At 39.6% G+C, this 27,972-nt stretch overlaps 1 protein-coding gene and 1 long non-coding RNA gene across 2 annotated transcripts; one reads left to right on the top strand and one right to left on the bottom strand.

Moving 5' to 3' along the window:
- Positions 1-10,023: 10,023 nt before the first annotated feature.
- LOC147280164 (acylamino-acid-releasing enzyme-like) lies at positions 10,024-12,125 on the bottom strand. Its single transcript, XM_086252596.1, has 4 exons — positions 11,954-12,125; positions 11,666-11,726; positions 11,246-11,368; positions 10,024-10,421 (listed from the first exon to the last, which is right to left on the bottom strand). The coding sequence occupies exons 1-4, from the start codon at positions 11,971-11,973 to the stop codon at positions 10,383-10,385; spliced, it is 243 nt and encodes an 80-aa protein (XP_086108722.1). The 5' UTR covers positions 11,974-12,125; the 3' UTR covers positions 10,024-10,382.
- A 3,291-nt stretch (positions 12,126-15,416) lies between these two features.
- On the top strand, positions 15,417-17,623 carry LOC147280163 (uncharacterized). The gene is made up of 3 exons (XR_015123618.1): positions 15,417-15,786; positions 16,468-16,525; positions 17,529-17,623. It is a non-coding gene; the product is annotated as an uncharacterized LOC147280163 (long non-coding RNA).
- The last annotated feature ends 10,349 nt before the right edge of the window (positions 17,624-27,972 follow it).

Here is a 27,972-nt window from a genome sequence, read left to right as displayed (position 1 = left end):
TCCTGTCAACTTGGTATCAGAGCATTAGGTTTTAAATTTCTGTAGACTAGGCACCTTGTGTGCATCCTTCGAGGAATGGAAAGGTTTTCCTCAGCTTGTGTGGACATGCCTCCTTGTTGATGTGTTTTCTTAGAATAAAATAAACAAATACCTCATTCTAAGTTTACTCGCAAGTGCACGAATCGCATTAGTAGCAAAGCGTACAAGCACGAGGTCGATCCCACAGGGAATGGTTAATATACAATAAATCAATGCAATTAATCACTAGAATAACTAAATGGGGGGTTTTGAAAGGATGGAACACACGCACACATCACCACACACACACACACACTTTATTCTATCTTGCAATGTTAATTTTCAGTTTCAAATCAGATAAGCATGCAATAACCATCCAAGGCTAATGACAGTTAATTTGAACACAACATATTAAAGTTTGACAGCTAAAAAGGTTTGGCTAGTTACTTTCTCGCCATTGTTCTCCTAATGCATAAACTAAGAGCTTCTTGGGCCTTCCTTAGCTAGTTAACCTACATGTTCCCTAGTTCAAGCTAGGGCAGCTGTTACCCATGCAGGAGTCATTAAGTTTTATGAGAACGTCAAACATGCACAACATATAAGCTTTGACTATTTCCTTATAGAGGTCGCCCAACCCCACTACCAAGAATAATCCCTTATTCCCTTGTTACTTGTGGTTTAGTGTCTTTGACTATTTCACAGCTAAACCTAACGGATAAACTAGATGCAATTACCCTAAGGTGGCCAGTCAAAGGATGCAAACAACTAGTGACGGGGGTTTTAATAGATAGTGGAAATTTAATATGCGCAAACATCAAACTAACAGACCAAGAGACGGATAAACGATTTGTTAGAACATACGAATCCATTAATCGACCTACAATTAACATGCAAGATAGAATAACTAACCTACATAATTAAATAAAACAAATAAAAGAAAACAGAAACTAACAAATAAATAAAATCCCAATTCATGATTGTTAACGGAAATCAGAAACGCAAACTGAACAAACTTAGAAACATAAACTAAACAATTAATTTAAAGTGCATAAACTAAATGGAATCAGGAACGCGAAATTAAAGAAACTAAAAGCGTAAACAAATGGAAATCAGCAACATGAATTAAAAGCAATAAAGAGATAACTAAATAAAATCAGATTGCAAAGATTAAATAACAACTAACAAAAATCAGAACCAAAGCTATAAAATAAATAAAAAGACAACTGAATTAAACCAGCAAATTAATTTAATAAAATCAGTAACATGATCCAACAATAACAATAGAAACTAAAAGGAAAAGGAAAACAAAAATCAGAGGTGCAACAAATGGGGGCTGCGGCAAGGAGGGAGGAAGGAGGAGGCACCTAGCACAAGAAATTGGCTCACGGCAAGGTGAGCTTGGGCTTGTGGCTGCGGGTGATCCTTCCCTCTCAATGTCACGCCACCCTCTTCCTAAACCTCTCTCTGAATTCGGCTCACCTTACAAGAATGAAAGTCTGAAACTAAAAACCTAAATCAGCAAAATAAAACTAAGAGAGAGAAGAGAGAATTCGGCTGAACCTAGGAGGAATAAAAAGTGTTCTCTAAAAGTCTGAATGAGGAGGTTTAAATAGGAGAAGACTTCCTTGAGAGGCAAGGAAGAGACTTGCGGCTGCATAGGGTTTTCCTTCTCCTAGTGCCTTGCGGCTTCAGCTAGGGTTAGCTGACTAGGGCCTTGCGGCATGGGCTTCCCCCTTTGGGCTTAAGTGGCTCACGCCTAGCCTAGCTAGGGTCCCTCCTTGGCGCATGGGCTGGTCCCTTTGGGCTTGCATGTTGGGCTTCAGTAGCTTGCACAAGATGGGCTAGGGTTTCACTCCATGGGCTTCCACCTTGGGCTTGTCACCTTGGGCCTGCGCATGGCCCCTTGTCTTGCTAGGGTTTGCATGGCATGCATGCGCATGCATGGGCTGCCATCTTCCTCCTTGCGTGTGGCTTTTGGGCTGCTAGGGTTTGGGCCCATGCATGTGCATGCATGGCCCACTTGGTTCGGCATCCCTAGGGCCCATGGGCCCTCCACTTTTGACTTCCCATTTTGCCCCTCATTTCCATTTGAATTCAAATTCATTTCTTCCCTCCATTCATTTCCATGGATTTCCACCACCTTCTGGAAGCTTCTGGAACCTTGAAAAACATTTCCTGGTGCAACTAGGATTTCTTGAAAATGAGAGATTCCTTATCCATTTCGACTTCTCGTAATGACCATATTGCCCCTAGGGTCTCCTAGTGTCACTAGGACTCCTTTCCCTAGTTGGGTTAGGTTTCCTAGTTCAACCAGGATTTCCTGTTTGAATCAGGATTTCACATTTCTGGCTCCGCAATGATGGTTCTGGACTTGATGTTTCCTAGTGTGACTAGGAATCCTCATTTGACTAGGATTTCTGCACTTTTCCTGGTTTAACCAGGAAATGTCCCAAAATGGCTCCATTTGCTTCTTTTTCTCATTTCTGCTTCATTTGATCTGAAAACACAAAAACAAGACAAGAAACACAAAATAGCGAGTTCTAACACTCTAGGTTAAGGAATTAGTATCATAAAGTGATGCAAAATGCACACTCATCACACCCCCAAACTTAGATTTTGCTAGTCCTCGAGCAAATAAAGGAAAGAAAAGACTCAAGACTGACTCCAACATCCCAACAACTGAATTCATGCGCACAACCATTAATCACATAGGAAAGCAAGGCATATAAATTGTATTCTCCAAATTCTAATAACATTTCAAATAACACACCTCGCTCCTCTATTGTCATATAGGCCATCCTTGACACAAATCCAAGTATTTAGACAAACAAGACTAAAACAGTACATACATAATAGATTCAACTCCAATCCTCACTATGGCATACTCTCAATGATAAACACTCAAGAATTGGGTTGATATGTGCACTCAAAAGTATATGTGAGAGGAAATATGTAACAAAAGCAATTAGCTCACATATGTACATGAAATAAAGGCACATTAGAAAGAAATACTGATCTCATGAAAGGAATACAAATGCTTGAAATAGAATCAATAGCCATAGGCTCCCTTCTTAAATAGACTCCACATAAGTATAATACACACCCTTGAGATCAGCCAGGGCTTTAATAGGGTTATAATGAAGGCTTAGGCTAGGATAGGGTATTGAAATGAAAAGGAAACACAAAGGGCTAATTTCATGGAATTGCAAGCATCAATAGAACATTCTGAGGTACACTTTGCTTTTTTGCACTTCATAGCTTACTTTGAGCTCTTTTTGCTCACTTTTTTTTTTTTTTTTTTTTTTTTTCTTCTTCTTTTGAAACCGTCCCATCTCTTTTCTTGGATTTCTTTTCTTTTTCTTTCCTTTGGGTACGGCATACATACTTTTCTAACACATTTTTGTATAAGCTATGCATTTTCACTTCTTTTTCACCTCAATCAACATATAAACAACTTGCAACACCATAAAAAGGGTAAAACGGGTAAAAGGGGTGGTACACCCCCAAACTTAGGGTTTGGTATGGGGTAACAAAGAAAACGGCTTAAAAGGCTCAAAATGGGTAACTAAGGATAAAACATGTAATGGTTAGGCTTTCAGGCTATGGGGTACACAAACAGGGCCTAAATTCATTTCTCAAGAGTTATGCAAATACGGCATGCTTTGTGTACACAAGAAAAGAGTTCTAGCTCATTGATTCAAGATTATGCATATTCCAAGCAAATGACCAAATGAAAGACAATGAGATCAAAACAACGACTTATATGACAATGATAGAATCAGAGTGGCGCGCAACACTCAAGAATTGAAGAACAGGGCTCAAAAGCTCACTTAGGTCATGCAAGTCTACTCTATTATGCATATAATCATTAGTAATGCTAATCACAACCTAAATTCATATCAACAAGGCCAAATGACATAGAATTGCAAGATATGTTATGGAACACTATTAGAATGAAAAGAACACCAAATATACACACAATACTAAAATATGCTCATAACAACCATGCACACTCAAATCAATTAGTTGGGGACTCAAAACGACCTGAAACAACCAAAATGACTCAAAAACTTTTTGTTTTTAAAACAATGTCGCACACTTCAAAAGAATCACATCCATCACTAAGGTGAATGAGATCTAATGAAAACGTGCATTTTGATGTGGGTTTTGACACCCTAAGTTTAAAAACAAAAGAAAAAGTTTTTTTTTTTTTTCTATCCTAAAAACACTAAAAAACGAAAATTTTTTTTTTTTTTCTTTTTTTTTTTTCTAAAAACACTCAAAAACACTTAAAACACTCTAAACACTTGTTTTAACCTAAAAACACTAACAAATGACAATTGCCCTTCCCCCCACACTTAAATGATACATTGCCCTCAATGTATATGAAATAAATGCAAGAATGATCAAATTAAGCGAAACGGGAAATTGCAAACATCCACAACCAAATAAACACACCAAAATGAAAAATTGTCTTATGAAGCGAAATAAAGAAACTGTTTACTTGCATACGCAAGCGTGGACACTCCAAGGGTAGGCGTGGCCTCCTTGGTCCTCAACGACTTCTCCTCCATTATTCGAAACAAAAACTTGGGTTGCCTCCCAATAAGCGCTTGTTTTTCTGTCTTCAGCCTGACATTGCCATCTCCTTTACTTACGTCCTTCCCTCTTCCTCTTGCCATTGCTACTCTCGGCATTCCCTAGGAACGAACTGAGGAAGCTCTCCATCTCGGACTTCTCCTCTCCATAAAAAGTGACCTCCTCGTTTTCTGGCATCTCGGAAGTGAGCAAATACACCTCTTGCTTGGTGTAGTGCCGAATTGTCATGGCGCTCTCCAATGCTTTGTACTCCATGTTAGAGGTGCACAAAAATGGTCTCCCAAGAATAATAGAGACATCGCCCGGAATTGTCGGCACATCTAGCACTATGAAATCAGAGGGGATTAGTAATTTACGACATTTAACCAAAACATCCACAAGCATACCACAAGCTTTTTGGGCTGAAGAGTTGGCGAAGCGAATGTTCACATCAGCTGGTTGCAAATCAGCCTCTTTGAATCCAAGCCTCTCGAACACAACCAGCGGCATGACATTGATAGCTGCACCACTGTCAATTAAGGCATTGGTGATCTTATGCTCCCCTATGCTGCATGATATGACCAACGAGCCCGGATCCTTCTTCTTGCTTGGAAAAGATGCAAAGAGATAACCACGAATCTCCCTAGGAACATTGTGACTATGCCCTTGCTTCTCAACCTTCTTCTCAATAGATTTCAACTCCCTCATGGTTGCTGGAAATTTGGTGATGTCGATGTCCGGAATGAGGGGAATCACACGTGTATCCTTATGCTCTTCAGTCATGTCTGGATCCTCCTCTTCCTCACTATCACTGATCTCAATTACTTCCTTCACCACCTTAGTTTTGACCATTCTAACTCTTTTTCTTGGAGTAGTCCTCAAAATAGCATTTACATGCTCCTCATTCTTCGGGTTGACGATGGGCTGACTAGGCAACTTCCCCTTCGGTTGAGTGGGCAGCGAGGGTGCTGAAAAGTGACTCAAGGGCTGCGGCACATTCTCATTTGCTTCAGCCATTTCGACGCTTCCAATATCCTCACTACTCGAATCTGATGCGCTAGGTAGAGGGCTGCCTTGAGATGTACCTAAAGTTTCCTTTTTGAGCCTCTCCAACCTTGCAACAAGTTCAAGGTTCATAAAATACACCTAATCAAGAGCAAACACACAATCAGTAGAAAGACTGCTCATAAAGGCATGGCATTTATTAAAAACTAAAAATTAACAAAAACTGAAATCTAGCTAATATAACCTAATTCTAATGACTAATTACACCAATTCATTGATATTAGACACCATTCCCCGGCAACGGCGCCAAAAACTTGTTGATGTGTTTTCTTAGAATAAAATAAACAAATACCTCATTCTAAGTTTACTCGCAAGTGCACGAATCGCATTAGTAGCAAAGCGTACAAGCACGAGGTCGATCCCACAGGGAATGGTTAATATACAATAAATCAATGCAATTAATCACTAGAATAACTAAATGGGGGGTTTTGAAAGGATGGAACACACGCACACATCACCACACACACACACACACTTTATTCTATCTTGCAATGTTAATTTTCAGTTTCAAATCAGATAAGCATGCAATAACCATCCAAGGCTAATGACAGTTAATTTGAACACAACATATTAAAGTTTGACAGCTAAAAAGGTTTGGCTAGTTACTTTCTCGCCATTGTTCTCCTAATGCATAAACTAAGAGCTTCTTGGGCCTTCCTTAGCTAGTTAACCTACATGTTCCCTAGTTCAAGCTAGGGCAGCTGTTACCCATGCAGGAGTCATTAAGTTTTATGAGAACGTCAAACATGCACAACATATAAGCTTTGACTATTTCCTTATAGCGGTCGCCCAACCCCACTACCAAGAATAATCCCTTATTCCCTTGTTACTTGTGGTTTAGTGTCTTTGACTATTTCACAGCTAAACCTAACGGATAAACTAGATGCAATTACCCTAAGGTGGCCAGTCAAAGGATGCAAACAACTAGTGACGGGGGTTTTAATAGATAGTGGAAATTTAATATGCGCAAACATCAAACTAACAGACCAAGAGACGGATAAACGATTTGTTAGAACATACGAATCCATTAATCGACCTACAATTAACATGCAAGATAGAATAACTAACCTACATAATTAAATAAAACAAATAAAAGAAAACAGAAACTAACAAATAAATAAAATCCCAATTCATGATTGTTAACGGAAATCAGAAACGCAAACTGAACAAACTTAGAAACATAAACTAAACAATTAATTTAAAGTGCATAAACTAAATGGAATCAGGAACGCGAAATTAAAGAAACTAAAAGCGTAAACAAATGGAAATCAGCAACATGAATTAAAAGCAATAAAGAGATAACTAAATAAAATCAGATTGCAAAGATTAAATAACAACTAACAAAAATCAGAACCAAAGCTATAAAATAAATAAAAAGACAACTGAATTAAACCAGCAAATTAATTTAATAAAATCAGTAACATGATCCAACAATAACAATAGAAACTAAAAGGAAAAGGAAAACAAAAATCAGAGGTGCAACAAATGGGGGCTGCGGCAAGGAGGGAGGAAGGAGGAGGCACCTAGCACAAGAAATTGGCTCACGGCAAGGTGAGCTTGGGCTTGTGGCTGCGGGTGATCCTTCCCTCTCAATGTCACGCCACCCTCTTCCTAAACCTCTCTCTGAATTCGGCTCACCTTACAAGAATGAAAGTCTGAAACTAAAAACCTAAATCAGCAAAATAAAACTAAGAGAGAGAAGAGAGAATTCGGCTGAACCTAGGAGGAATAAAAAGTGTTCTCTAAAAGTCTGAATGAGGAGGTTTAAATAGGAGAAGACTTCCTTGAGAGGCAAGGAAGAGACTTGCGGCTGCATAGGGTTTTCCTTCTCCTAGTGCCTTGCGGCTTCAGCTAGGGTTAGCTGACTAGGGCCTTGCGGCATGGGCTTCCCCCTTTGGGCTTAAGTGGCTCACGCCTAGCCTAGCTAGGGTCCCTCCTTGGCGCATGGGCTGGTCCCTTTGGGCTTGCATGTTGGGCTTCAGTAGCTTGCACAAGATGGGCTAGGGTTTCACTCCATGGGCTTCCACCTTGGGCTTGTCACCTTGGGCCTGCGCATGGCCCCTTGTCTTGCTAGGGTTTGCATGGCATGCATGCGCATGCATGGGCTGCCATCTTCCTCCTTGCGTGTGGCTTTTGGGCTGCTAGGGTTTGGGCCCATGCATGTGCATGCATGGCCCACTTGGTTCGGCATCCCTAGGGCCCATGGGCCCTCCACTTTTGACTTCCCATTTTGCCCCTCATTTCCATTTGAATTCAAATTCATTTCTTCCCTCCATTCATTTCCATGGATTTCCACCACCTTCTGGAAGCTTCTGGAACCTTGAAAAACATTTCCTGGTGCAACTAGGATTTCTTGAAAATGAGAGATTCCTTATCCATTTCGACTTCTCGTAATGACCATATTGCCCCTAGGGTCTCCTAGTGTCACTAGGACTCCTTTCCCTAGTTGGGTTAGGTTTCCTAGTTCAACCAGGATTTCCTGTTTGAATCAGGATTTCACATTTCTGGCTCCGCAATGATGGTTCTGGACTTGATGTTTCCTAGTGTGACTAGGAATCCTCATTTGACTAGGATTTCTGCACTTTTCCTGGTTTAACCAGGAAATGTCCCAAAATGGCTCCATTTGCTTCTTTTTCTCATTTCTGCTTCATTTGATCTGAAAACACAAAAACAAGACAAGAAACACAAAATAGCGAGTTCTAACACTCTAGGTTAAGGAATTAGTATCATAAAGTGATGCAAAATGCACACTCATCACTCCTCGACGTGGCCGACCTCAAGGTAGATTGTGGTAAGTTTATGGGGGTAGATTTAATACAATTAACGTGAGTGTTACGTTTGCGGTATGCTTGTATTACAACTTGGGCCGTACCCGTGAGGAATTCTTTTTGATAATCAATAATTGCGGAATTGAGAGTGCGTTGTTTAAATGTTTCAGTACTTCGTTTGAAGCCCATTCGAGGAAATCAAGTTGGAATTTTATGAATTTAATGTTATTAGAATTATAGATTTCCCTAGAGATTAAGTATCGAAGATGTGACAGAGTGAAGCTTAGTTAAACTTTGATGGTTTACAATAAGGATGGCGAAGGATAGATGCTTGTGTATTAGGATAAAGATTTTATAATAATGATTAAGGAATAAATGAATTGTTTTGGAAATCTAGTGAGGACAATGAAGGAATTTGAGTAGAGAGATGTGACTTAAAGGAATGATAGGAGAAATTAGACGGTGGTAGGCATATGGAAAGCAAGAGATCCAAGTATTGGATTTAAGTAAGGGTTGATATTAGAAGAGGAGGGACATCACAAAGCGATGAAGTATGAAGTGATGTTTTTATTTAAAAGAGTAAGCTTGAAATTGTTGTAATTCCACTAATCTAGCTTTCTTAACTTGGGGCATGTGAGTACTCGATGGATTGATGATAACTTATGGATGGTAATAGGAACTAGACCATTTTGGAGACATAAGTATCTTGTGATGGAAGTCTGGCTAGTTGGAGTCGAGATAGACTTAAATACATCACACATTGCTAAGGAAATGATAGGAGCTTGAGGGTGACCCCTTAGTTCACGATTATAATTTATTTCTCATTTTCATGGATACGTAAGGAATGGTGTGGAAGACGTAGTAATTAATGATATCACTACTAGGAAGTACCCCATTAGATATCAGTGGAACACTGATGTCTATTAGGTTTGCGACCGATAAGGGCAGACGTGATATCTAATGTACCATATTTTCAATATCAGTTTTGGGCCGATGTCTATATCAAATTAGACATCCTATTTGTTAAATATCCGATATTATTAATAAATAATATATATCGAATTTTCAAGTTTCCGCTATCTAAATGAACGGATTCCGATATGTAATATAGTTTCAATATCATTATTTTTTCAAAAACTGACATTAAAAGGTATATTAAATATCTGTTTGGTTCTATTTTTCGATATTATAAACTCATCAAAAGCTATATTTGGTAGGTTGTTACATCACTTTTTTTATCAAAGCGATATATAATATTTTTAACACATCGAATTTGTAACTAAAACCGATATATATGTACACATTAGATATCTGTTTGTTCGTTGTTTTAGATATTATAAGTCTCTTAAACATCATGTTTGAGTTAGAATGTGAAATAAAAATAACATTATATATCGATGTTATTTGTTATTTCGATATATATACCTGTATAAATATCAGATTTAATACACATTAGATATCAGTGTTTAACTGATATTGTAAATGTTTTTGAATTAAAAAAAATAAAATAAAATGAGTTGTTAGATATTAATTTTTCCTGCCAATTTGTGCAATTTAAATGCTTCCATAAATTTCATCCAACATTCTCATACATTTCCAACATCCAATTTCAACCCATATTCAAGTTAACAAAAAAGAATTACAAATCCCTCTACAAGTAGGGATAACCCTAATTCATATATAACCCCCAAAGCAACTTCAAAAATATGCACAAAATATAAGGCATGGCTAGTTCTACATTATGCACACTAGTTAGCTAGCTAGCTAGCTAGCTAGTTCTAAAATCTGCATACTAGCTAGTTCTAAATTCTGCCTTTTCCTTTACAAAATATTGGAATGGCAGCACTCATACTATATCCACAAAATGTACGTCAAAACAGCATACCAACATGTCTAAAAATAATTCTCAGTGACATAGTCTCCCCATTCAACTCAGACTTCACCAATCTGGGCTTAGGTGTAACCAGTCCGCTTGTTCTTCGACTTAGACCACTGAAAACATTAAAGACAAGTGCATGATCAGCCACCAAAAGATATGCAATTATATATTCAAATGATAAAGTTATGCTCTTGCTGCAATCCCAAAACCTATACATGGCAGAGCGCAAATAATACAAAGCTAGTTGCATGCTATCACAGCCGCCTAGACATGCAATTATTCAAAAAAAGAAGGCAGCTGATAGCAATCCAAAATCCAAAAGGAAGAGTTGCATGTGATGGTCCAGCAACAAGCTTAAGTACATGTGATGGTCCAGCAAGCTTTAAAGTTCAATTTACTAGATTTACAACAACCAAAACCATATCCTAGTTTCCTACCAATCCAAAACTAGTTTCAAGATTAAAGATTGACAAAACCATATCCTAGTTTCCTATAAATTAAGCTGCATATCCATGAAATAAAAAAAGTCATTGCATGGAGTTGGAAATTCAATATGGCAGGGGGCAGTTCCAAGTTCAACATGCAAAGTTGCAAACATTCATGCAAAAGATAAATATATGCAGGGCAGTTCAAGCCAGGATATCTCTAGTTTTATAAATCCACCAGTGTATACGACGTGGATATGGCGCCGGCATGGTGAAATATATGAGGAAAGATGCAATGCTGAATTTATAAAACCTTTGGGGTAGCCACTTTTAACTTCTAGCATTATATTGCCAAGAAAGTGCTCACTTGATGATACACTCTATAACCACAAAAATGTCAGCTATTAGACATTTGATATACTGACATGTGGCCAATCAAGTGGCGCGCGCATGTAAGTATGTACATTCTGATCAATGCATGCATAGTCATGCTTTTTGCAGAACTACCAAACCTGGCCAATCAAGTGGGTTGTCAGAAAGCCACCATGAGAACCACCAAGAACTGCAATTTTTGAGGGACTGGCAAGCCCCATGTCAATAACATGATCTATAGCCACCAGTACATCCTTCACATCCTGTAAACAAAGAAAATAATAGATTAGGGTCTAGAAATGCACACATTATGTAAATTATTTTTCCACAGGAATATTAATTAAGTAAATGCTCTCTCTCACACACACACACACACACACCCCAATCATACATGAGTATGTGCACATAACTAAAATAGTATAAAAGGCACACAACAATAGGGCTCTATGTAAGCACATAGGTTGTATGGAGTAGGCACCCCCGAAGGCGCAGCGCCAGCTAGCATAACAAAAGTAAGATTACTGTAAAAAAAAAAAAAAGGTAAATATGTAAGTAAGCACCTGCGACCCAATTTTCCCAGGAAGAGATTGAAGTGCTTCCTCACCAAACCCCAGTGAACCTCTGAGATTAATGAAGATGTCAGAATAACACAAGTGAATTGCTAATGATATATGCTAATATCTAAAAGAGGCTTCTTTTTTCAAGCATGGGATGCTAAAATGCCAAAGGACCCAAACAAATATAAATGGTTTTGTCATCTGCAGTAAGAATACAATCAGTAGATCAACTTTAATCAGATATGTAGGGAACAGAATCAGAATGAAGTAAAAAGGAGAATTATAACCTACCTATAATTTACAAGTAGCATGTTGAACCCAATTGATGAGAGAAATGCTATGGACTTTGAAAAGCTTGACAATGAAACAGAATGCGGGCCTCCATGAAGGATTACAATTAGTGGATCAAATGAATCATTTCTTGTAGTTTTGGAAGAAATAAATAAAGCTTCAAAAGGTTTGCTAGCACCTGAATGGTTTCAAACATATACAGGACATCAAAATTAATTAGATTTTAATACACGACTCACAAGAAAGAAAATTGGCATATAATAGCTTTTGTTAGACTATCAGAAACATCCTTGACAAGAATCTTCATTATACTGAATTGAAGAGATGAGAGCAAAGATTTAACCTGTAGCAAGGATAAACTTGAGTGAAACAAATGTAAGTATTGAAGTTAATCTTCATATGTAGACATAATTGAACATTTACAAAAGGAAATTAATAGACCTTCTGAGAGCATTCATTTGTGGGGCTTGATACATTTGACCAACTCCATGCAGTATTTTTACTTTCTTCATTGGACCCATTCTATTGAATTTACGACAAACCAAAATTAACAAGAGTTGTAACATGTGCTTCATTACCTCCACAGAACACATGATTCATTAAGTTCCTCATTGATCGGCCCCAAAGTGGTATGCCTTTAAACATCCAAAGACACTAACAATCTCCATAAGCTAGAAAAGCAGCATAAAAGGCCTAATCAGTAAAGAGGTTGATGAACATAGGGGAAAAAAAATTAAAAGAGAAGATGCGATTTTGGTAAGTAAAGAGAAATAAATGCATCATAACCATCATACCATATTACCATTTTCGATGAAAGAGCCTTTGAAATTCCACCAATGAAAATCTGAGCAATAAGGGAAAAATGAAATATGATAGAAGCTCCAGATATCAACAAAGACAAGTAGCACATCATAACATTTGAGATGTAGAGAGAGAAGTTAGAGAAATTGGGAGTTAGGTTTCCTAAAATTAAAGACAAAATGTTGAATTCAAGAAATCACTCACCTCAGAAATTGGGAGTTAAGGTTTACCTTAGAAATTGGGAGTTAGGGTTTACCTCAGAAATTGATAATGACCAAGAGGATGAATCAGGCAAAGAGGGAGTGAGAGAGTGACAGAAACAGAGAGAACAAAGGGTGCTGGGTGTTTCAAGGGATGAATGAATTGGTTGAGAGTAGGAGGATTGTGGTGGTGGCGATGGTGATCCATGTGGTTGTTGTTGTCGGCGGGATTTGGGAGAACGCTTCAGAGCTCTCCATTCCCTCTCCACATTTCAAAACCCTATTTCAAAAAAAAAAGAGGAAAAACTTTGAGAAATTCCTCACTAATCAAACTTATTCTGTGAATTGGTAACCAAAACTACAATAAAATAGAGAATACAGAGCAACTAATTGAAAACCTCAGAGAAACGAAAATATTTAAGATAGTATTTCCTTACCTCAAGCAAGCACAATCAATAACCTGCATAAAATAAAAACTAAAATTAACAAATAAAAACTACATAGAAAACAAAAAGAAAAACTGTCAGAAAATAAAAAAATGAGAAATTAAAAAAATCACCAAAAATGGTTGTGGCTCCGATGGTAGAATGGTGGGTCGCTCAATGGCTGGAGAAACTTTAAATGAAAATCAGAGTTTTTATACCAAAAACCCAAAGAGAGAGAGTAGATCTGGGCTATGTAAACGACAGATCAGAGATATTAGATCTGTGAGATTGAAGAGAGATGAATAGGAGGTGAGAATGAGATTCAGAAGGAAAAAAGGAAAAGATGAGATAGAGAGAAAGAGAGAACCCAGGAGAGATGACTAATCCTTTTGGGTTGTGCAACCCAGAACGATGAGGCAGATCGCGCGCAGTTGACCATTGACGCCGACGCCAAGGTCCACCACGCGACGGCGACTTCGACCGTGAGAACGAGAACAAGCTCAAGAGAGAGGACGGTGAGTGTGGTCTCGATCAGTGAGGGTGTGAGTAAAGTCTGAGAGTTGTTTGTGTTTGAGGGGGAGGCATCGAGTGAAGTGTTGGGAATATATATAGTCAAAACATTTAATTTGTCTTCAGATTTTTATTCTAGGTTTTTTTAGCTGAAAGTTGAAACAAAGATATCAGTTAAGGGTAAAGATATCAGTTTTTACATAAAATTAACTTTTACCAAAAATTTTAGATATCAGATTTTAAAATTTGGCCATATATAAATTTGTTTAGACATCAATTTTAAAAATCTAAAAACTCAACTGATATTAAAAGCTTTTAAAATATCTATTTCGTTAAAACTGATATCTATATAGTGATATCTAATGGGGTACTTCCTAGTAGTGTTCGATACTTGAAGTCGCGATCATATTTTATGTTGGATACATTTAGAGATCAAAGGGTTAATCAGAGTGGCGCAGCGGAAGCGTAGTGGTGCCCAGTCCAGTCATGTCAGTAGAGGTGGAGAACAACAGAGGGGTCAGTCAGGACGCCCCAAAGCCCAGGGCAGAGTTTTCGCCATGACGCAACAGGACGCTTTGACTTCACCAGATGTCATCATGGGTACGTTATCCATCTTTGGGCATAATGCAATATTTTTTATAGACTCTGGGACACACACACACACTCTTGCGTATCACGTATTATCGTTTTGATTGTCGATAAGAGATAAACTTTCTCAATTTGTGGGTTAAGAGTGGTTTTCAAACGATTTGAAGGTTTTAAATTGATTTACTTCGTAATGATTTTATTCTTGAAAACTTTATCTAGAGTTTGGCGTTTCCACCAAATTTTTAAGTTTTTGTTTTTTAGGCTTACTAAATTTATTTAGGTTCGTTGTGGAGCGATTTCCTAAGTTTAAATATCCTTACTAAATTCACGCATATTTTAATATATGGTTGCTGAAAGGAGGTTTGATTTTTGGGCAATAAAAAGTTGCAACTACAATTCACTTAAATTAAAATTTTCTACTCAATTTCGAGGACGAAATTTTTTAAGGGGGGAAGGTTGTAACAACCCGACCCAAATTTTCACTAGAAATTTAAATTTTTATTTAACTATGTTTTTAAGAGGTTTATAAAAGATGTTGGATTGTATTTTAAAGATTTTGAGATTTATTTGGAAAATAAAAAGAGTCTTGATTTAAAGTTTTGATTTATTTATTTTTGTTTTAATTTAAGCATGACCAAAAGTTGACTTTTAAAATGAATGGGTTTTCGATTTTGACTTTGGGTCCGGTAGATAGGTTTCGATCTCACGATTTCATAGACACGCGGTACGCGCCAATCCGAGTTACGGTTTGAAATATATAGGCGTTTAAAGTGGGGGGCAATGTTGTAAATTTATAAAAGTGGGTTTTAAAAATCAGATTTCCTCTCTCTCTCTAGATTTTTCCACAACTCTCTCTCTCTTTCTCTAGAACTTTCTCTCTCCCTCTATTTATTCTCTCTCCCCGCACTCTCTCTCTCTCGGTTTTCCCTCTCCTCCGCACCCTCTCCCCTGCGCGCAGCACCCAGCCACCCCCACTCACCATCACCGGCCAGCCCCTGGCTCCGGCAAACACCCCCCAGCGCCGACCAGCTTCCCCGAGCCTATTCTCTCTCTCCTCGTGTTTTCTCTCTCTCCCCTTTCTCTGTGTGCACCCAACCTTTGCACCCAGCCACCCAAAACCCACGCCGCCGGCCATTCCGGTCACCTGAGACCTCCGGCGAGCCTTCCCGACGCCGACCATCTCTCCTGGCCACTCCTCCAGCCAACCCAGCCACCCCCTGCGCGCGGTTGCTGTCAGAAGAGCTCCACTGGCCGCCGGCTTCTCTCCCTTCTCCGACCAGTTTTCCGGCGCCAATCACCTCCATACCAGGTGGGTTTTCCTCCATTTTTTCTGGGCTTTAATTCTCCTTACTCTGTCTTGACCAATTTGAGCATTTGGAAACTGGATTTTTGGAGGATGGAAGGGCCATTTCGGGTTCCTATGTAGATTTCAAATTGATGGCTTTTCTCTTTGTTTTCTGAGATGATTTACATCCCTAAAGTACCCATTGGTCATCTAGAATCTGAAATTTAGAATAATTTAGAGACATTTGAGTTTTGGGAAGTTTGATTTACAAGTTGGAACCCATTTCGGGTTTGCTGAGGATTGGCTCAGTCTTGGGGTAATTTTGGTGTGGTTTGGACAATCTCATGTTTAGGAAAACCGAAATTGGATGTTAGATGTGAATGTATTTGAAGATTGAGAAATTTTTGGGCTTGAAACAGCCACATTGGGCAGCAACCTCTATGGTTTCGAAACCCCCACTGATAATTCATACTTTTAGAGTATTTATGATAATTGGTTGATTGGGTTATCGTTAATAGTCATAGTGATTGTGGTTAGGTGGAACCGGGAAACCTTAGGGGCGTTTGTGGAAGTGTTATTGGTCGATTTGTGTAGATCGTAACCAATCGCATAGGAACGAAGTCGAGTGGGAAGTTAGACTTTACGCACACATCCTTTAGAGGTCGTAAAACCGAGACTAATCTATATTTTGTTGTTTAATTATAGGCGAGACGACCGGGGTTCGCGACGATCCGGCGGATGATCGACATTAGATTTTCTCACTGTGAGTGGACTAACTTTTAATCTTTTTGAAATATTTTATATGTTGATGATTAAATTCCATTACTTAGCTATATTGAGTTTGAATTTAAGCTAAAGGATTTTAAGTTAAAAATTTGGTTTTTAAATTCTTCTTTCCTAAATTTAAAATTGATATTTATGGTTTTTGCATTTCAAAGTTTCGTGGATTTATGAATTGGTTTTGTTCAAGAAAGTTTAGAAGGATACAAAAAGATTTGAGTTTTATATGTTTACGACGCGGTTGTGGAAAATGGTTTTCAAACCACCTTTGCAGTACCCTCCAGGTTATCAGATTTAATAGGTCTTTGGGACCCATCACGGCACACACATAGGCTTTGGGCCGTGTGTCGGGATGCTTCGCCCTTTGGGGGCCGCTCTGCGTGCACGTACGACAGAATATCCGGCTCTGCGTGCGTACGACAGACTCTCGGCTCTGCGCACGTAAGACAGAATTTGTGGCTCTGCATGCGTATGACAGATTCTCGGCTCTGCGCATGTATGACAGATTATTTATGGCTCTGCATGCGTACGACAGATTCTCGACTCTGCGCATGTATGACAGATTATATGGGTAATTGACTGGTGTGTGTTTTCAAATGTTAAGTATTTTAAGTGATGAGTTTATGACAGTAAAAGTTTGAGTAAGACGGTTTCAGTTGAACAGTTTATTGATTTTCAATATGTTGAGAATGTTTGAGAAGAAAGTTTTCAGCTCAAGTTATTTATTTATAAATTGACAATATCGATTTCAGTTTGAGAACTTGGATTTCAAAGTTTGATTTTCAACTTCATATTTTATATTTTACTGAGAAATGGTTTTAAAAACTGGGGGATTTCAAAGGACATTCTAAGGTTTTAGAGTTAAACGTGTGAAAAAGGGTTTTTCTGAAAAGATATTTAAATCTTTGATTTTCATCTCCATTTAACTGTCCACTCACTGAGCCTATCTCACCGTTTTCTTGTTTTGTCTTAAATTGTCCCCCCAGGTAGTAGCGTTGGTGGAGGTCGAGCCAAACGCGTCGAGGCAAAGCATCCATTTTTCATTCCTGGTCCCTATAGGCGCTATGTTTATTTTTGTAAACTTATTGCAAATGATTAGTGGCTCTGATAACAACTCCTAAGGTTTAAGTGGGTCCGAGACCCTTTATTTGCTTGTGGTAGAGGTGGCTGAAAGACTTAGAAGTGCTTTTTAACAGGTTTAGAAGTTTCTGGGTTAGTCCATTTTCAGGGGAGGTTCTGCCGAATTTTCGGTAGGATTTTCCTTGAATTTGGATTCCCGCAGGACCTCTCCGGGTTTCAGGGTGGAATCTGGGGGCGGTCCTGTCAGCGCATTATATTCATCTTATATTACATAAAACTTACTATATAATTTGGTTTCTTCAATGTTTTTTATCAATATAGTAGATAATATTTTAAATAAGCATATGGTCAAGTTTCATTCAAAATTTCTATATTTTGATAACAATTTCCGTCGTTTTTATCTAATTTTGTCGAAATCGAAATTTTAATCGAAATTTCCACGAAAATTTCCGTCGAAATTTCCATCGAAAATTTCCTCGAAACCGAAATTTTACTCCTTGCTTGAAACAACCAAAATGACTCAAAAGACTTTTCGTTTTTAAAACAATGTCGCACACTTCTAAAGAATCACATCCATCACTAAGGTGAATGAGATCTAACGAAAACGTGCATTTTGATGTGGGTCTTGACACCCTAAGTTTAAAAACAAAAGAAAAATTTTTTTGCTAACCTAAAAACACCTAAAAACACTAAAAACGAAATTTTTTTTTTTTTTTTTTTTTTCTAAAAACACTCAAAAACACTTAAAACACTCTAAACACTTGTTCTAACCTAAAAACACTAACACATGACAATTGCCCTTCCCCCCACACTTAAATGATACATTGCCCTCAATGTATATGAAATAAATGCAAGAATGATCAAATTAAGCGAAACGGGAAATTGCACATATCCAAAACCAAATAAACACACCGAAATGAAAAATTGTCTTATGAAGCGAAATAAAGAAACTGTTTACTTGCGTACGCAAGCGTGGACACTCCTAGGGTAGGCGCGGCCTCCTTGGTCCTCGATGACTCCTCCTCCATTATTCAAAACAAAAACTTGGGTTGTCTCCCAATAAGCGCTTGTTTTTCTGTCTTCAGCCTGACATTGCCTTCTCCTTTACTTGCGTGCTTTCCTCTTCCTCTTTTTGCCATTACTACTCTCGGCACTCCCTAGGAACGAACTGAAGAAGCTCTCCATCTCTGACTTCTCCTCTCCATAAAAAGTGATCTCCTCGTTTTCTGGCATCTCGGAAGTGAGCAAATACACCTCTTGCTTGGTGTAGTGCCGAATCTTCATGGTACTCTCCAATGCTTTGTACTCCATGTTAGAGGTGCACAAAAATGGTCTCCCAAGAATAATCGAAACGTCGCCCGGAAGTCTCGGCACATCTAGCACTATGAAATCAGAGGGAATTAGTAATTTACGACATTTAACCAAAACATCCACAAGCATACCACGGGCTTTCTCGACTGAAGAGTTGGCGAAGCGAATGTCCAAATCAAACGGTTGCAAATCAGCCTCCACAAATCCAAGCCTCTCGAACACAACCAGCGGCATGACATTGATAGCTGAGCCATTGTCAACTAAGGCATTGGCGATCTCATACTCCCCTATGCTGCATGGTATGACCAACGAGCCCGGATCCCTCTTCTTGCTTGGAAAAGATGCAAAAAGATAACCACAAATCTCCCTAGGAACGTTGTGACTATGCCCCTGCTCCTCAACCTTCTTCTCAATAGACTTCAACTCCCTCATGGTTGCTGGAAATTTGGTGATGTCGATGTCCGGAATGAGGGGAATCACACGTGTATCAGCTTTCTCCTCAATCATTTCTGGATCCTCCTCTTCCTCACTATCCATGATCTCAATCACCTCCTTAGTCTTGACCACTCTAACTCTTTTTCTTCGAGTAGTCCTCAAAATAGCATTTACATGCTCCTCGTTCTTCGGGTTGACAATGGGCTGGCTTGGCAATTTCCCCTTCTCTCTCTGACCCAAAGTAGTGGCAATCTGACCTATTTGACTCTCCAAGTGTGCAATAGCCTTCGAATTGGCTTGCATCTGCTGCTCGGTACGGTTCATGAAGGCATTGGTACTCTGAGCAAGGGAAGTGGTGCTTTGAGCAATCTGAGCAATCTTGTCCTCCAAACTAGACCTCTCGGCATTAGGGTGCATATATGGCTTGTTGGTGCTCCCACTAGCTTGCTGTCCATTGTTGTTGCTGCACCTGAAATTAGGGTTGTTCTTCCATCCAGGGTTATAAGTGTTAGAAAATGGATCATATGGCACCCTAGGATAATGATGAGTGTGCATTTTGCATCACTTTATGATACTAATTCCTTAACCTAGAGTGTTAGAACTCGATATTTTGTGCTTCTTGTCTTGTTTTTGTGTTTTCAGGTCAAATGAAGCAGAAATGAGAAAAATAAGCAAATGGAGCCATTTTGGGACATTTCCTGGTCAAACCAGGAAAACGAGTGAAATCCTGGTCAAACCAGGAAAAGTGCAGAAATCCTAGTCGAATGAGGATTCCTAGTCACACTAGGAAACATCAAGTCCAGAACCATCATTGCGGAGCCAAAAATGTGAAATCCTGATTCGAACAGGAAATCCTGGTTGAACTAGGAAACCTAACCCAACTAGGGAAAGGAGTCCTAGTGACACTAGGAGACCCCAGGGGCAATATGGTCATTACGAGAAGTCGAAATGGATAAGGAATCTCTCATTTTCAAGGAATCCTAGTTGCACCAGGAAATGTTTTTCAAGGTTCCAGAAGCTTCCAGAAGGTGGTGGACATCCATGGAAATGAATGGAGGGAAGAAATGAATTTGAATTCAAATGGAAATGAGGGGTAAAATGTGAAGTCAAAAGTGGAGGGCCCATGGGCCCTATGGATGCCGAACCAAGATGGGCCATGCATGCACATGCATGGGCCCAAACCCTAGCAGCCCAAAGGCCATGCGCAAGGAGGAAGATGGCAGCCCATGCATGCGCATGCATGCCATGCAAACCCTAGCAGCCAAGGAGCCATGCGCAAGCCCAAGGTGACAAGCCCAAGGTGGAAGCCCATGGAGTGAAACCCTAGCCCATCTTGTGCAAGCCACTTCAGCCCAACACATGTGAGCCCAAACCACATCAAGGTCCAAGACCAGCAGCCCATGCGCAAGGGAGAGGGCCCTAGCCGACTTGCATGCGCCACTTAAGCCCAAGAGGACCAAGCCATGCCGCAAGCCCACATGCCCTAACCCTAGCTGATCCCGCAAGCAACAAGGGGAAGGAAACCTAGCAGCCGCAAGTTTTCCCTTCCTTGCCTCTCAAGGAATGCTCCTCTATATATACCCCCTTCATTCAGAACCCTAGGATCACTTTTTCACCTCCTACTCCAGCCGAAATTCCCTTTTGTTCTCTAGTTTTATTTTTGCTGTTCTAGGTTAGTTTTAGTTTAATTCTTGTAAGGGGAGCCGAATTCAGAGAGAGACTAGAGAGAAAGGGTGGCGTGACAAGTGAGAGAGAGAAGGACCAGCCTGCTGCCGCAAGCCCTAGCTCACCTTGCCATGAGTTCCTCCTGCTTGCTAGGTGCCTCCTTCTTCCTCTCTCCTTGCCGCAGCCCCCATGTGTTTGCACCTCTGATTTTTGCTTTCTTTTTCCTTCTAGAATTCTGATTTTATGTTGATTTATGTTTTTGAATTTATCTAGTTTATATTTCTGAATTTATTTAATTGAGTTGCTGATTCTAATTAGTTTAAAGCTTTGGTTATATTTAATGCATGTTTCAATATAGTTTAGTTTTGCGTTTCTGATTTTAATTGTTAAACATGAATTGGGATTTCATTATTTATTGTTGCTGTTTCTTTTATTTATTTTATTTAATTATGTAGGTTAGATATTCTATCTTGCATGTTAGTTGTAGGTTGATTAATGGATTTGCATGTTCTAACAAATCGTTTATTCGTCTCTTGGTCTGTTAGTTTGATGTTTGCACGTATTAAATTTCCACTATCTATTAGAACCCCCGTCACTAGTTGTTTGCATCCTTTGACTGGCCACCTTAGGGTAATTGCATCTAGTTTATCTGTTAGGTTTAGCTGTGAAATAGTCAAAGACACTAAACCACAAGTAACAAGGGAATAAGGGATTATTCTTGGTAGTGGGGTTGGGCGACCTCTATAAGGAAATAGTCAAAGCTTATATGTTGTGCATGTTTGTCGTTCTCATAAAACTTAATGACTCCTGCATGGGTAACAGCTGCCTTAGCTTGAACTAGGGAACATGTAGGTTAACTGGCTAAGGAAGGCCCAAGAAGCTCTTAGTTTATGCATTAGGAGAACATTGGCGAGAAAGTAACTAACCAAACCTTTTTAGCTGTCAAACTTTAATATGTTGTGTTCAAATTAACTGTCATTAGCCTTGGATGGTTATTGCATGCTTATCTGATTTGAAACTGAAAACTTAACATTGCAAGATAGAATAAAGTGTGTGTGCGTGTGGTGATGTGTGCGTGTGTTTCCATCTTCCAAAACCCCCCATTTAGTTATTCTAGTGATTAATTGCATTGATTTTCTTGCTTATTAACCATTCCCTGTGGGATCGACCTCGTGCTTGTACGCTTTGCTACTGATGCGATTCGTGCACTTGCGAGTATACTTGGAATGAAATAGATGTTTATTTTGTTCTAAGAAAACATTCAACAAGTTTTTGGCGCCGTTGCCGGGGAATGGTGTCTAATATCAATGAATTGGTCTAATTAGTCATTAGAATTAGGTTATATTAGTTAGATTTCAGTTTTTGTTAATTTTTAGTTTTTAATAAATGCCATGCCTTTATATGCATTCTTTCTACTGATTGTGTGTTTTCTCTTGATTAGGTGTGTCTTATGAACCCTGAACTTGTTGCAAGGTTGGAGAGGCTCAAGAACGAAACTTTAGGTACATCACAAGTCAGCCCGCAACCTAGTGCATCAGATTCGAGTAGTGAAGAGACTGAGAGTGTCGACATGGCTGAAGCAAATGAGATGATGCCGCAGCCCCTGAGCCATTTTTCAGCACCTTCGCTGCCCACTCAACCATCGTGCATTTGGTATGCAACCATAGCCACTGATTTCGAAATCAAGAGTAGTCAGATTCACTTGTTGCCGAGCTACCATGGGCTGAATGGGGAGGATCCGATCCACTTTTTGAAGGAGTTTTCCGAGGTTTGTGAAGCCGCACAATTGAGGGGTCTGAATGCCGATCAGTACCGTTTGAGGATGTTCCCTTTTGCGCTTAAGGACAAGGCAAAGAGGTGGTTGTATTCGCTGCCCAGTGGTTCCATTTCGACATGGGATGATCTTTCAAGCAAGTTCCTGAACAAGTTCTATTCCATTTCCAAGACAAACTCGATTCGGAAGGAGATCCTTGGATTTGTGCAGAAAGCGGACGAGCCATTCCATGAGATTTGGGACAGATTCAATGAGTACTTACTAGCTGCCCACACCATAACATATCTCCTTGGTATGTGATCTGTTGTTTTTATCAGGGATTATTGGAGAGAGACCAAGCCAAGGTGGATTCGGCATGTGGTGGTGCATTTATGTCAAAAACGGAGGATGTGGCTACAGAATTGTTTGAGTCGCTCTCTTTGAGTTCTCAACAATGGGATTCCAATCGTGCAAGAGGAGGACCAAAGAGAGGGTTGTATGAGGTAGCTGATGTGCCGAACACCATGGAGGGACAGATTTTGGAAATCAAGACTATGGTGCAGAAGTTATCTTTGGCTCAAGAGAAAATGATGAGTGTGCAAGGACAAGGGGGTGACGTGGTGTTGAGTGCTCATTTTACATTATTTTATGATACTAACTCCCTAACTCAGAGTGCAAGAACTCGATATTTTGTGTGTTGTTAGTTTGTTTTTGTTTTTATAAGATAAAATGAGCAAAGAAGTGAAAAGAAGCCAAAAGAGCCATTTTTAGACGTTTCCTAGTCAAACTAGGAAAAGTGGAGAAATCCTGGTCTCACCAGGAAATGCTGAATCTCAGTCAAACTAGGATTCCTAGTCTCACCAGGAAAGATCAAGCTTGAATATGAAGGAATCATGACGATCTAAAGCCAGAAATGAGAAATCCTAGTTGGAGCAGGAAATCCTGTTTCAACTAGGAAACCTAATCCGAATAGGAAATGGAGTCCTAATGAAGTTAGGAATCATGAGGGGCAAAATGGTAATTGTGAAATCCCAAGTGAGATAGAAATCCTAAGTCAATAAGGATTCCTAAGTGGATAAGGAGAAGTGGTCAAAAGTCAAAGTCAACAAGTCAATGGTTCTAGAAGCTTCTGGAAGACATTGGGCCAAAGCACAAATGGATAAGATCAATTTTCAGCCAAGAGATTGGGCTTGGGCCAGGCGTGAAAACCCTAAGGAGGGTGCGGCATGGGCTTAGGAGGAAGCCTAGTGGCTGGCGCATGGACTCAAGTGATGGGCCATGTAATTGGCGCATGAGCTGAAGGCTTTGGGCTTAAGTGACTTGCGCAAGGGGGTTGCTGTTATGTGTATTGGGCTTAAGTGAGTATGGCCTTGGTCCATTAGGTCAAGTTACATCAATCCTACATTGGAGAGGAATAGGGAAAGCAGCCCCACTTCCCTCTATAAATATATCTCTAAAAATCAGAAAAAGGGGTCTGAAGGGGAGTTCTCTTCTTTTAATTTTCGCAGCCCTAGCAGCCCCTCTCTTTTCCTCTTGCCGCAAACCCTAGCAGCCACCCTCTCTCCTGTTTTTCTTGTGCCGCAGCCACCATCTCCCTTCTCTTTAATTTTTCCTTCTTTTCTCTTGTGGCCGAGCACCCCAGCCCCCTTCTATTGTGTTTTCTTTTATTTTGTGCTGAACTGAAGGAGGAAGATCAAGTGCAACCGCCTAGCAGCAGCCATCTCCAGCAGCCACGCCATCACCATCTCGCTGCCACCTTGCCGAGCATCCCAACCTCCTTGCCGTGGAGCCTAAGGCCAAGCAGCTCCATTGCACACCACCATTGCAGCCGCACCTCCACCTTGCTGCCCCGGCTTGATCTCTCTCCCTTTCTTTTATTTTCATTGTTTTAATTATGCATTATTTATTTGTGAATTTAATTATGTGTAGCTGAATATTGGGCTAGGGCTAGGATGAAGCCCTAGCGATGCTGCTTACTCTCACTATGGATTATTGATTTTTAATTATTTACATGTTGACAAATCTTGGATCTCTGTTTAAATTGAATCTATTTGTTTCGCATCTTTGACTGATCACCTTAGGTTGCATGCATCTAGATATATGTTGTGAAACTAAATAAGCTCGAAAGGATGATAGTTTCAATAGGCAACAAGTGGATATCCTAAGATAATATTCATGGGAAAAGGGATCATAGAGGACATAGGGTACATTAATTTGGAGCTATGCGCTATGTGTTTGTCACTCTCACAGATCGTAATGACTCTTGCATGGGTAACAGCTGCCTTAGCTTAGCACTAGGGAACATGCAAGTTAACTGGCTAAGGAAGGCCCAAGAAGCTCTTAGTTTATGCACAGTAAGGGGAGTAATTGCTAAAAGTAACTAGCCAAACCTTTTAGTAGACGAACTTTGTTGACATGTTTATATATTGATTGTTAATATCCATAGTAGAGTGAATGGTATGCTAGTGGTGGATTCTGACCCCTAGTGTTTCTTTTTTATTGTTTTATCCAAATTCATTCAGTTGTTATTTTAAAGTTTTGTCATTTATCTGTTAGTTTGTCTAGTCTCAAAAACCAATCAAAACCCCCATTTGCGTGTGTGAGTTAGAGTTGATTTAATCGAATTTAATTAAGTTAGTGATCATAACACTAGTACAATTTCCTGTGGGATCGACCTCGTATTTGTAAGCTTTGCTACTTAGCGATTCGTGCACTTGCGAGTTAACCTAGAGCTCATAAAAGGTTATTTAATTTGCTCTAGGAAAACATACAACACGTGGAACAAGTGAACCAGGTTGGGAGCTATCCTAGGGTGCCGTATGATCCATATTCCAACACTTACAACCTTGGATGGAAGAACAACCCTAATTTCAGGTGGAGCAACAACAATGGACAGCAAGCTAGTGGGAGCACCAACAAGCCTTATGTGCACCCTAATGCCGAGAGGTCTAGTTTGGAGGACAAGATTGCTCAGATTGCTCAAAGCACCACTTCCCTTGCCCAAAGCACCAATGCCTTCATGAACCGTACCGAGCAGCAGATGCAAGCCAACTCGAAGGCTATTGCACACTTGGAGAGTCAAATGGGTCAGATTGCCACTACTTTGGGTCAGAGAGAGAAGGGGAAATTGCCAAGTCAGCCCATTGTCAACCCGAAGAACGAGGAGCATGTAAATGCTATTCTGAGGACTACTCCAAGAAAAAGAGTTAGAGTGGTCAAGACTAAGGAGGTGATTGAGATCATGGATAGTGAGGAAGAGGAGGATCCGGAAATGATAGAGGAGAAAGCTGATACACGTGTGATTCCCCTCATTCCGGACATCGACATCACCAAATTTCCAGCAACCATGAGGGAGTTGAAGTCTATTGAGAAGAAGGTTGAGGAGCAGGGGCATAGTCACAACGTTCCTAGAGAGATTTGTGGTTATCTCTTTGCATCTTTTCCAAGCAAGAAGAAGGATCCGGGCTCGTTGGTCATACCATGCAGCATAGGGGAGTATGAGATCGCCAATGCCTTAGTTGACAATGGCTCAGCTATCAATGTCATGCCGCTGGTTGTGTTCGAGAGGCTTGGATTTGAGGAGGCTGATTTGCAACCGTTTGATTTGGACATTCGCTTCGCCAACTCTTCAGTCGAGAAAGCCCGTGGTATGCTTGTGGATGTTTTGGTTAAATGTCGTAAATTACTAATTCCCTCTGATTTCATAGTGCTAGATGTGCCGAGACTTCCGGGCGACGTTTCGATTATTCTTAGGAGACCATTTTTGTGCACCTCTAACATGGAGTACAAAGCATTGGAGAGTACCATGAAGATTCGGCACTACACCAAGCAAGAGGTGTACTTGCTCACTTCCGAGATGCCAGAAAACGAGGAGATCACTTTTTATGGAGAGGAGAAGTCAGAGATGGAGAGCTTCTTCAGTTCGTTCCTAGGGAGTGCCGAGAGTAGTAATGGCAAAAAGAGGAAGAGGAAAGGACGCAAGTAAAGGAGAAGGCAATGTCAGGCTGAAGACAGAAAAACAAGCACTTATTGGGAGGCAACCCAAGTTTTTGTTTCGAATAATGAAGGAGGAGTCATCGAGGACCAAGGAGGCCGCGCCTACCCTTGGAGTGTCCACGCTTGCATACGCAAGTAAACAGTTTCTTTATTTCGCTTCATAAGACAATTTTTTTTCATTTTGGTGTGTTTATTTGGTTTTGGATATTTGCAATTTCCCGTTTCGCTTAATTTGATCATTCTTGCATTTATTTCATATACATTGAGGGCAATGTATCATTTAAGTGTGGGGGGAAGGGCAATTGTCATTTGTTAGTGTTTTTAGGTTAGAACAAGTGTTTAGAGTGTTTTAAGTGTTTTTGAGTGTTTTTAGAAAAAAAAAAATTTTCGTTTTTAGTGTTTTTAGGTGTTTTTAGGTTAGGAAAAAACTTTTTCTTTTGTTTTTAAACTTAGGGTGTCAAAACCCACATCAAAATGCACGTTTTCGTTAGATCTCATTCACCTTAGTGATGGATGTGATTCTTTAGAAGTGTGCGACATTGTTTTAAAAACAAAAAGTTTTTGAGTCATTTTGGTTGTTTCAGGTCGTTTTGAGTCCCCAACTAATTGATTTGAGTGTGCATGATTGTTATGAGCATGTTTTAGTATTGTGTGTATATTTGGTGTTCTTTTCATTCTAATAGTGTTCTATAACATATCTTGCAATTCTATGTCATTTGGCCTTGTTGATATGAATTTAGGTTGTGATTAGCATTACTAATGATTATATGCATAATAGAGTAGGCTTGCATGACCTAAGTGAGCTTTTGAGCCCTGTTCTTCAATTCTTGAGTGTTGCACGCCACTCTGATTTTATCATTGTCATATAAGTCGTTGTTTTGATCTCATTGTCTTTCATTTGGTCATTTGCTTGGAATATGCATAATCTTGAATCAATGAGCTAGAACTCTTTTCTTGTGTACACAAAGCATGTCGTATTTGCATAACTCTTGAGAAATGAATTTAGGCCCTGTTTGTGTACCCCATAGCCTAAAAGCCTACCCATTACATGTTCTATCCTTAGTTACCCATTTTGAGCCTTTTAAGCCGTTTTCTTTGTTACCCCATACCAAACCCTAAGTTTGGGGGTGCTACACCTCTTTTACCCATTTTACCCTTTTTATGGTATTGCAAGTTGTTTATATGTTGAT

Source organism: Dryas octopetala, chromosome 7 (genome assembly GCF_963921425.1).
Source record: "Dryas octopetala chromosome 7, drDryOcto1.1, whole genome shotgun sequence".
Taxonomy (NCBI): domain Eukaryota; kingdom Viridiplantae; phylum Streptophyta; class Magnoliopsida; order Rosales; family Rosaceae; genus Dryas; species Dryas octopetala.
The sequence above is the reverse complement of the archived record's forward strand: the minus strand, read 5'-3'. Positions and strand labels throughout refer to the sequence as shown.